General features: G+C 40.4%; 1 protein-coding gene across 1 annotated transcript in view; it reads left to right on the plus strand.

Annotated features, from left to right (window-relative positions):
* Window positions 1-11,398, plus strand: part of LOC112408468 (olfactory receptor 10AC1) — a 31,814-nt gene that overhangs the window by 5,388 nt on the left and 15,028 nt on the right. The window contains 2 exon segments of the mRNA XM_024758072.1: window positions 2,346-2,542; window positions 2,692-2,989. Coding sequence (XP_024613840.1) covers window positions 2,346-2,542; window positions 2,692-2,989 — 495 coding nt within the window.

An 11,398-nucleotide genomic window follows, 5' to 3' on the forward strand; every position in this document is an offset into this window, starting at 1 on the left:
CCAGGGAAGCCCCTGGCACTTGTGTAGGCATGAACTATAATGGTCTTTACTCACTGCCCACTTATTCTGGGACTGATCTCTGAATCTGGAGTTTACATTTTAGTTTGCTAACTCTAACACTCATAGCAGTAACTAATATTGGTACCGCCCTTTACAGTTTATACTGTACAAACATTATCTAAGTCAACCTTCACAACAATCCTTCGAGACAGACATTTTTATTGTATATCTATCTATCACCTATCTATCATCTATCTATCTATCTATCTATCGAGGTTCAGGAAAGATAAATAATTTGTCCAAAGTGCCAGAGATAGAATTAGAAACCAGATTTTCTAACTCCAGACAGAGTCTATTCTTTCTGGGGTACCACACTGCCTATAAAATCTGCATGGACTCTTACTACCAGCCTTCCGCCACTCAAAATCCAGCCACAAAAATTTCCAAGTTTCCATGTCCTGCCCTGCCCTCCCTCTCCTGAGCTTCACGCCCACATCAGCAGCTGTTGTGCATCATCACCTGAATGGCCACGTGCAGCTCAGTGAGTCCCGTTCTGACCTCAGCATCCTTTCCAGCTCACTAGCTCTCTCTCTGCGTATGCCTCCATTTCTGTCAACGGTCACAAATTTTGCCTACACTCAAAAACTCTGAATAACACTTGACTTATCCCTTACCCTCACCTTTCTCATTCAGTTATCTATTGAACCTGAAGGTTCTCCCGTACGTGAGCTTTCTCTTTTATTCACACACCCACTGCTCAAATCCAGGCCCTCATGACTTCACCTTTCAACTATTACTATAGTGTTCTCTTTGTCTCCATTTTCTCCCTTTTCATTCCATCTTAAAACCACACAAGATTAATCCTGGTGACATGTCACTTCGTCTCCTGCAGAAAAACTTTCCATGACTCTTCATATCCTTTAAGATAAGATCAATTCCTTACCTTGGTGTTTCCCAAACTATGTGTTGAGAAACACATGCTCTTTGGATAATAGACACTTCATTTAAAAAAAGGAAAGAAAGAAATGCTACCTACTATCATCTCTTCTCCATTTACATGAACATTAGCTAACAGCCTGAATATGTGATCAAGACCAGAAACTTTTTTTAAATTTGCATTTCAAAATGCACTTGAGAAGAACACTGTTTTCAATGAAAACTTAAGAACATCTGCTTGGCACTAATGTTCCACAAAACAACAGTTTATGACATCTACGTCCTCAGGTCCACATCCTTTTCTGAACTTACCTTCCACTAGTACCCTGTACAGATCCCTCCTGGCCTTTAAACTGGCTCTTGACCAAGTAAGATCAAGCCCACCTTTGAGCTCAACACCACACTTCTCTAACTACCTTAGGCCTGCTGAGGGCTCAGCTCACTCGTCCCAGATTGTCCACATGGCCCTGGGCTTATACGATTTATTCTTCTAAATGAAGATGATTCAAACATAGCATGAAATGTGATTTTTTTGAAGGGATCTCTAAGGTAAGTAAATTCACATGTTAGGAAAGACATCCTTTATTAAGTTATATGTTCTGATTGCTGACTTACAGCTAGTTCACTATAATTACTGAGCACACGTATTTTGGTACCGCTTATTGGAGGCACCGTATGCAGTACTGTGCTGTTAGTTACGCTTTATATTCCTTCATGCCTCTCCTGATGGTCTGGCTCATTTATCTCGAGTACTTATTTGTCTCCCAGAGTTAGCTGCTCTATAGCTCAGATTGATTATGATGATGATTCTAATGTTGCTTATCAGACTAGCTCAGAGACTTTCAAATAACAAAATCCTTTTTACCCAAAATACAAATTTCAACTTTAAAGACTGCTTAAGAAAGGAATAACCTGCTTTAATTTATGGAATAAGGTCTAGTCCTTAGTGGGGCCTCTTAAAGCCACAAAATTTGAAGGAGGCAGAAGATACTAGTTCCAGAGTCCTTATTACATCCATTTGCAGAACCCACTGGGCTTTTAGGCTACTACTCCTTCTTAAGACTCATCTGGTACTCAAATATCGTACCTGAAGAGCTACATGAATAATTGTTCCAGAGCAGAAAATGCACCAGTGTGTGCAGGTGCTTAGATACAAAACAAATGAGTGCACTTACTTATCTGTGTGTGAAATAACAGGATGCTCTGGATCTGCTTTAAAACACTGCAGCAAAAGCAAATATCCAAAGGGTGTGGGGCAAAGACAGATTAAACAGGATTGGCAAAATGTTAACTGCTGAACTGGATAATAAATACATGAAGGCTTATTGTACTACTCTATTTTTAAGTATATATGAAACTTTCTACAATAAAAAGCTATAAAATGTGTGGATGGCTGATGTTTACTAAAGAGGAAGGATGACGATGGTCCAAGTGCCTTGCTTATTGTATCTGTACCTCTGCCAGGTTCTACTCTTTCCACTGCCAATAAGCAGACCAACCCAGGTCTTCACCTTGCTCTCACGATCACCCAGTCTGCTGCTTCGTGCTATAATTACCCCCAGGCCTCTGAGCAAGGTCAAGCCAAGATTAACTTCACTAGGAGGAGGTAAGTAAATGGTGCCAAAACTTCTTCTCTTTAACCCTTTTCCTTGCTTTCCATCTGTTCTTCTGCCCACCAACCAACCTACTTCCCTGTCACCCTGCACACCTGCAACCAACTGCTCCCTGCACACCTTCTGCCCTTCCTTCATCCAGCTCCATCAGTTTTTGTAAACCCTTTGACAAACTATGCCCAGACATTCATAATATTTCACCTACAACTGCAGCTATCTCAGCTCTCAACTGGCGCCAGGAATATGAACCTTCTGGCTTTCTCTACCTTCTTGTGTCCTCTTGGTTTCTCTGCAACAACGTGAATAATGACTCTGCTGCTGCCTCAACCCTGACCTTCTGTGCATGCTCTGTTTCCAACATCCCTCAGGTGGTACCCTCATATCATGCTCACCATCTGGCCTTTACGAGGCAAGGAGAGCCAGGAAATGTGCACAGAAAGGTATGCAAGAATCAAGAATCTGTCCTGTAATACAAATGAAAGAAGAGTTTTAAGGATACGATAGTCAAAGGGGCAAATGCACTAGAAAAATCTATGAGACTAAAGATTTAGAAGACGGTTTGGTAACTAGGAAATCATTACCAACTATGATTAGTTCAGAAATAATAGAGGTGGGTTCTAGGAACATAGAATTCAGGCAAGAAGAGGTGTTAAGATAGTGAAAACTGAAGGAGAAAAATATAATAGAATCTTATACAGAAATCAGTTCAAACTTGGGGATTTTCAAGACGAGTTAGGCAGACCTGAGCATATTTGAAGACTGAGAAAGGAGCCAGCGGAAAGAGAGAGACTAAAGAATCTAGAGTCAGAAAACAAGAACACATGGTCTTGAGAGTGAGAGACAAGGATTGAGAATGAAATACACATTGAAGTGTTGGCCTTGGAGAGGAGGAACACACCTCTTTTTCTGAGATAAAAAGGATAAGAGGAGGGCTCAAATTTTAAGGAGATCAATTTTGTACAGCCTAAAGATTTTTCTTGAACGGTTTCAGTGTTCTCAGTAAAAACGTATTAAATTAAGTGAGATAACATACGTAAAATCCTTGGCACTAGGCTTAATGTATAATAATCGTTTGACATATGGTGGCCCCAGGAGACTGAATAGCAGTAGATGGTAGGAGTGGTGGTAGTAAGAACAGCAGGACACATTTACAGAGCATTTACTGTATTCCAGGAACTTTTCTAAGCTATTATATAGTGGGGATGGTGGAATTAGACAGAGAAACAGTGGCAATAATCAATAAGAAATATCTGTTTCAGAATAAAGTGAGCAGAAGTAAGCATAAGAAAAATAGAAGAAGGTTGGTGGACAGGGAAGCTGTGGAGATTTCATCAGCAAATGAGCAAACTATTATTAAGCATCTGTAGGAACCCACTTGAAGTTTAGCCAGGCATTGGGGTATTGGGAAAGGTTGGGAGGTGTCTGGTCAGAAAGTAGGCTAGTATAATGGGTGAAATTTCAGTAAGTAGGCAGTCATACAAGGGTGCAACTAGTTAAAAGGTTTAGTAGATGTTATCTGAGAGGAGTGTTGGTGATAGTAATGAAGTTTAAATCATCTCCTCATTACTAGTTAAGCAAAAAGGTGGGAATAGTCAAGGATGGGAAGTATGGTTAGTATATTACAACTTAAGTGCCGAAGTCACTGAAAATGCAGCAGAAGCTGAATGGATAGGAAAATCAGGGACAAGGTTCAACAGTACTGCTTCATTAACGAACGAATTATGTGACTGCAAGGAGGTTGAAAATATTGCCCTCATCCTCACATTTCGAAGTTGTTATTATGAGAAATCATCAAAGATGGTAAAAGTAATCTTAGAAATTTGTAAACAATGGTGACAATAATTTCTGATATGAATTGGTGATACCACAGACCTCAAATGAGAAGACTCGGTAATAAGGGAAGGATCAATCATTATTTGATATTAATTAGCTATAACAATTATATCCTTTCCCATTCCCACAGATTTCAGGGGATAAAGGGAAAAACTAAGCCTCAGGGAGTGACGCAAAATGCTAACTTGGCTATAATCACCTTCCGGCACAATTACATTATCAGTCATGCAAGGTTCTTCTTTTCTTATTCTATTCAGGTACTCACTCATGTGTTTAATTAAGATACCTGGCATTATGTTACATTTCTTTTTCTTACTGTTTTTACTCAGCATTATATTTGGAGAGTTATTAATGTAGACATACTTAATTCTAGCTCATTACTTCTAACCCCCTGCATGGTATTCCATTATTTGCATGTGGCACATTTTCCTACCTATTTCTCTACTATTGGGCACTCATGTTATTTCCGGCTCTTTGCTGGTTCAAACTGTGCTGCAGTAAACTTCTGAGAATTTATCTTTCCTGTCTCTCCAGAAGAATAAGTGTGGGATATATTCTCAGAGGTGAAACTGCACAGACACAGACTATTAACATGATGCAATTTCACTAATATTAAGTTGTTCTCCATAAAAACTGCACTAATTATACCTCCACTCACAGTGCAGGAGGGTTCCTATTTCTCCACAACCTCACCAGGACCTTATATCATCTGGCATTCTAATTTTTGCCAATTTGATGATTATAAAATGGGCTTCTCATTTATTCTTGGTTGATTTTTGTTTTTGCTTGCTTGTTTCATTTAATAGTTTGTTTAGCATCTTGTAAATGTCAGGTGTGATATTCAATGCATTAAACCATCTGAGTGAGGTTGGGGTGTAGCCTCAAACTCACATTTGGTAAATATGTTATTTCACAAACTAAGGGATAAAAATAGTTCAAAAGTTGTCACATGTATTTATTACTAAACTTCAAAAAAACAGGGAAAATAACAACAAGTTATGTTTTCCACCAAGTTGCAACTAGTTACCATGAAAGGTCCTTGGCTCAGAGCTGTCTAGTAAGAATGTGGAATCAATGAAGATAAACATGTGAGCTGCTGTCCTCATGTAAACCCAGCTTCCTTATTTTCCATGTCTAGTGTTGGTATCATACCTGCTCTGATTAGTAATTTTTATACAAATCCCTTGAGAAATAGGGCAATTTTGCTTTTGTTTCTTGACAAAAGATATCTGGATCCTGAGAAGCTAATGTGAAGATATAAAATGAAGGCCAAGGAGAGGAGCTTCAAGATGGCGGAAGAGTAAGACGTGGAGATCACCTTCCTCCCCACAGATACATCAGAAATACATTTACACGTGGAACAACTCCTATAGAACACCTACTGAACGCTGGCAGAAGACCTCAGACTTCCCAAAGGGCAAGAAGCTCCCCACGTACCTGGGTAGGGCAAAAGAAAAAAGGAAAAACAGAGACAAAAGAAAAGGGACAGGACCTGCACCAGTGGGAGGGAGCTGTGAAGAAGGAAAGGTCTCCACACACTAGGTAGCCCCTTCACGGGCGGAGACTGCGGGTGGCGGAGGGGAAGCTTCGGAGCCACGGAGGAGAGCACAGCAACAGGGGTGCGGAGGGCAAAGCGGAGAGATTCCCGCACAGAAGATAGGGCCGACCGGCACTCACCAGCCCGAGGCTTGTCTGCTCACCCACCGGGGTGGGCGAAGGCTGGGAGCTGAGGCTCGGGCTTCGGTCGGAGCGCAGGGAGAGGCCTGGCAGCGTGAACACAGCCTGCAGGGGGTTAGTGCGCCACGGCTAGCCGGGAGGGAGTCGGGGGAAAAGGTCTGGAGCTGCCGAAGAGGCAGGAGACTTTGTCTTCCCTCTTTGTTTCCTGGTGCGCAAGGAGAGGGGATTAAGAGCGCCGCTTAAAGGAGCTCCAGAGACGGGCAGGAGCCGCGGCCAACAGCGCGGACCCGAGACGGGCATGAGACGCTAAGGCTGCTGCTGCCGCCACCAAGAAGCCTATGTGCGAGCACAGGTCACTCTCCACACCCCCCTTCCGGGGAGCCTGTGCAGCCCGCCACTGCCAGGGTCCCGGGATCCAGGGACAACTCCCCTGGGAGAACACACGGCGCACCTCAGGCTGGTGCAACGTCACGCCGGCCTCTGCCGCCGCAGGCTCACCCCGCATCCATGCCCCTCCCTCCCCCCGGCCTGAGTGAGCCGGAGCCCCCGAATCAGCTGCTCCTTTAACCCCGTCCTGTCTGAGAGAAGAACAGACGCCCTCAGGCGACCTACACGCAGAGGCGGGGCCAAATCCAAAGCTGAATCCCGGGAGCTGTGCGAACAACGAAGAGAAAGGGAAATCTCTCCCAGCAGCCCCAGGAGCAGCGGATTAAATCTCCACAGTTAACATGATGTATCTGATGCAGTTAACCCTGCATCTGTGGAATACCTGAATAGACTACAAACCATCCCAAATTGAGGAGGTGGACTTTGGTAGCAACGATATATATATATATATTGCCCTTTTTCTCTTTTTATGAGTGTGTATGCATATGTTTCTCTGTGTGATTTTGTCTGTATAGCTTTGCTTTTACCATTTGTCCTAGGGTTCTGTCTGTCCATGTTTTTGGTTTGTTTTTGATTTTTTAGTGTAGTTTTCAGTGCTTGTAATCATTGGTGGATTTCATTTTTGGTTTGGTTGTTCTCTTTCTTTCTTCTTTAATTACTTTAAAATTTTTTCCTTAATAATTATTTTTTGTTTTTTATTTTAATAACTTTTATTTTATCTTTTCCTTTCTTTCTTTTTTTCTCCCTTTTATTCTGAGCCGTGTGGATGACAGGCTGTTAGTGCTCCAGCCAGGCATCAGGGCTGTGCCTCTGACATGGGAGAGCCAAGTTCGGGACATTGGTCCACCACAGACCTCCAGCTCCACGTAATATCAAACAGCAAAAATCTCCCAGAGATCTCCATCTCAACACCAAGACCCTGCTCCACTCAACGACCAGCAAGCTACAGTGCAGGACACCCTATGCCAAAACAACTAGCAAGACAGGAATACAACCCCACCCGTTAGCAGAGAGGCTGCCTAAAATCATAATAAGGTCACAGACACACCAAAACACACCACGAAACGTGGACCTGCCCGCCAGAAAGACAAGATCCAGCCTCGTCCACCAGAACACAGGCACTAGTCCCCTCCACCAGGAAGCCTACACAACCCACTGAACCAAACTTAGCCACCAGGGGCAGACACAAAAAACAACGGGAAGTACGAACCTGCAGCCAGCAAAAAGGAGACCCCAAACACAGTAAGTTAAGCAAAATGAGAAGACAAAGAAACACACAGCAGACGAAGAAGCAAGGTAAAAACCCACGAGACCTAACAAATGAAGAGGAAATAGGCAGTCTACCTGGAAAAGAATTCAGAATGATAGTAAAGATGATCCAAAATCTTGGAAATAGAATAGACAAAATGCAAGAAACGTTTAACAAGGACCTAGAAGAATTGAAGAGCAAACAAACAATGATGAACAACACAATAAATGAAACTAAAAATTCTCTACAAGGGATCAACAGCAGAATGAGGCAGAAGAACGGATAAGTGACCTGGAGAAAAAATAGTGGAAATAACTACAGCAGAGCAGAATAAAGAAAAAAGAATGTAAAGAACTAAGGACAGTCTCAGAGACCTCTGGGACAATATTAAATGCACCAACATTCGAATTATAGGAGTCCCAGAAGAAGAAGAGAAAAAGAACTGGACTGAGAAAATATTTGAAGAGATTATAGTTGAAAACTTCCCTAATATGGGAAAGGAAATAGTTAATCACGTCCAGGAAGCGCAGAGTCCCATACAGGATATAGCCAAGGAGAAACACGCCAAGACACATATTAATCAAACTATCAAAAATTAAATACAAAGAAAAAAAAATTAAAAGCAGCAAGTGAAGAACAACAAATAACATACAAGGGAATCCCCATAAGGTTAACAGCTGATCTTTCAGCAGAAACTCTGCAAGCCAGAAGGGAGTGGCAGGACATATTTAAAGTGATGAAAAGGAAAAATCTACAAACAAGATTACTGTACCCAGCAAGGATCTCATTCAGATTTAATGGAGAAATTAAAACCTTTACAGACAAGCAAAAGCTAAGAGAATTCAGCACAACCAAACGAGCTTACAGCAAATGCTAAAGGAACTTCTCTAGGCAGGAAACACAAGAGAAGGAAAAGACCTACAATAACAAACCCAAAACAATTAAGAAAATGGCAATAGGAACATAAACATCGATAATTACCTTAAATGTAAATGGATTAAATGCTCCAACCAAAAGACATAGACTGCCTGAATAGATACAAAACCAGACCCATATATATGCTGTCTACGAGAGATGCACTTCAGACCTAGGGACACATACAGACTTGAAAGTGAAGGGACGTAAAAGATATTCCATGCAAATGGAAATCAAAAGAAAGCTGGAGTACCAATTCTCACATCACACAAAATAGACTTTTAAACAAAGACTATTACAAGAGACATAGAAGGACACTACATAATGATCAAGGGATCAATCCAAGAAGAAGATATAACAATTGTAAATATTTATGCACCCAACATAGGAGCACCTCAATACACAAGGCAAATACTAACAGCCATAAAAGGGGAAATTGACAGTAACACAATCATAGTAGGGGACTTTAATATCCCACTTTCACCAATGGACAGATGAACAAAATGAAAATAAACAAGGAAACAGAAGCTTTAAATGATACATTAAACAAGATGGACTTAATTGATATTTATAGGACATTCCATCCAAAAACAACAGAATACACTTTCTTCTCAAGTGCTCATGGCACATTCTCCAGGACAGATCATATCTTGGGTCACAAATCAAGCCTTGGTAAATTTAAGAAAATTGAAAACGTATCAAGTATCTTTTCCGACCACAACGCTATGAGACATTATATCAATTACAGGAAAAAATCTGTAAAACATACAAACACATGGAGGCTAAACAATACACTACTTAATAACCAAGATATCACTGAAGAAATCAAAGAGGAAATCAAAAAATATCTAGAAACAAATGACAACGAAAACACAACAACCCAAAACCTATGGGATGCAGTAAAAGCAGTTCTAAGAGGGAAGTTTATAGCAATACATTCCTACCTTAGAAACAAGAAACATCTCAAATAAACAACCTAACCTTACACCTAAAGCAATTAGAAAAAGAAAAACAAAAATAACCCAGTTAGCAGAAGGAAGGAAATCATAAAGATCAGATCAGAAATAAATGAAAAAGAAATGAAGGAAACAATAACAAAGATCAATAAAACTGAAAGCTGGTTCTTTGAGAAGATAAACAAAACTGATAAACCATTAGCCAGACTCATCAAGAAAAAAAGGGAGAAGACTCAAATCAACAGAATTAGAAATGAAAAAGGAGAAGTAACAACTGACACTGCAGAAATACAAAGGATCATGAGAGATTACTACAAGCAACTATATACCAATAAAATGGACAACCTGGAAGAAATGGACACACTCTTAGAAATGCACAACATTCCGAGACTGAACCAGGAAGAAACAGAAAATATGAACATGCCAATCACAAGCACTGGAATTGATATTGTGATTAAAAATCTCCCAACAAACAAAAGCCCAGGACCAGATGGCTTCACAGGCGAATTCTACCAAACATTTAGAGAAGACCTAACATCTATCCTTCTCAAACTCTTCCAAAATATAGCAGAGGGAGGAACACTTCCAAACTCATTCTACTAGACCACCACCACCCTGATACCAAAACCAGACCAAGATGTCACACAAAAAAACTACAGACCAATATCACTGATGAACATAGATGCAAAAATCCTCAACAAAATACTAGCAAGCAGAATCCAACAGCACATTAAAAGGATCATACACCGTGATCAAGTGGGGTTTATCCCAGGAATGCAAGGATTCTTCAATACATGCAAATCAATCAATGTGATACACCATATTAAAAAATTGAAGGATAAAAACCATATGATCACCTCAATAGACGCAGAGAAAACTTTTGACAAAATTCAACACACATTTATGATAAAAAGCCCTGCAGAAAGTAGGCATAGAGGGAACTTAGCTCAACATAATAAAGGCCATATATGACAAACCCACAGCCAACATCATCCTCAGTGGTGAAAAACTGAAACCATTTCCACTAAGATCAAGAACAAGACAAAGTTACCCACTCTCACCACTATTATTCAACATAGTTTTGGAAGTTTTAACCACAGCAATCAGAGAAGAAAAAGAAATAAAAGGAATCCAAATCGGAGAAGAAGAAGTAAAGCTGTCACTGTCTGCAGATGACATGATACTATACATAGAGAATCCTAAAGATGCTACCAGGAAACTACTAGTGCTAATCATTGAATTTAGTAAAGTAGCAGGATACAAAGTTAATGCACAGAAATCTCTTGCATTCCTATACACTAATGATGAAAAATCTGAAAGTGAAATCAAGAAAAGACTCCTATTTACCACTGCAACAAAAAGAATAAAATACCTAGGAACAAACCTACCTAAGGAGACGAAAGACCTGTATGCAGAAAATTATAAGACACTGATGAAAGAAATTAAAGATGATACAAATAGATGGAGAGATATACCATGTTCTTGGATTGGAAGAATCAACATTGTGAAAATGACTATACTACCCAAAGCAATCTACAGATTCAATGCAATCCCCATCAAACTACCACTGGCACTTTTCACAGAACTAGAACAAAATATTTCACAATTTGTATGGAAACACAAAAGACCTCGAATAGCCAAAGCAATCTTGAGAATGAAAAATGGAGCTGGAGGAATCAGGCTCCTGTACTTCAGACTATACTACAAAGCTACAGTAATCAAGACAGTATGGTACTGGCACAAAAACAGAAAGATAGATCAATGGAACAGGATAGAAAGCCCAGAGATAAACCCACACACATATGGTCACCTTATCTTTGATAAAGGAGGCA

This window comes from Neophocaena asiaeorientalis, unplaced genomic scaffold (genome assembly GCF_003031525.2).
Source record: "Neophocaena asiaeorientalis asiaeorientalis breed wild unplaced genomic scaffold, Neophocaena_asiaeorientalis_V1.1 scaffold206, whole genome shotgun sequence".
NCBI classification, from domain to species: Eukaryota; Metazoa; Chordata; class Mammalia; order Artiodactyla; family Phocoenidae; genus Neophocaena; species Neophocaena asiaeorientalis.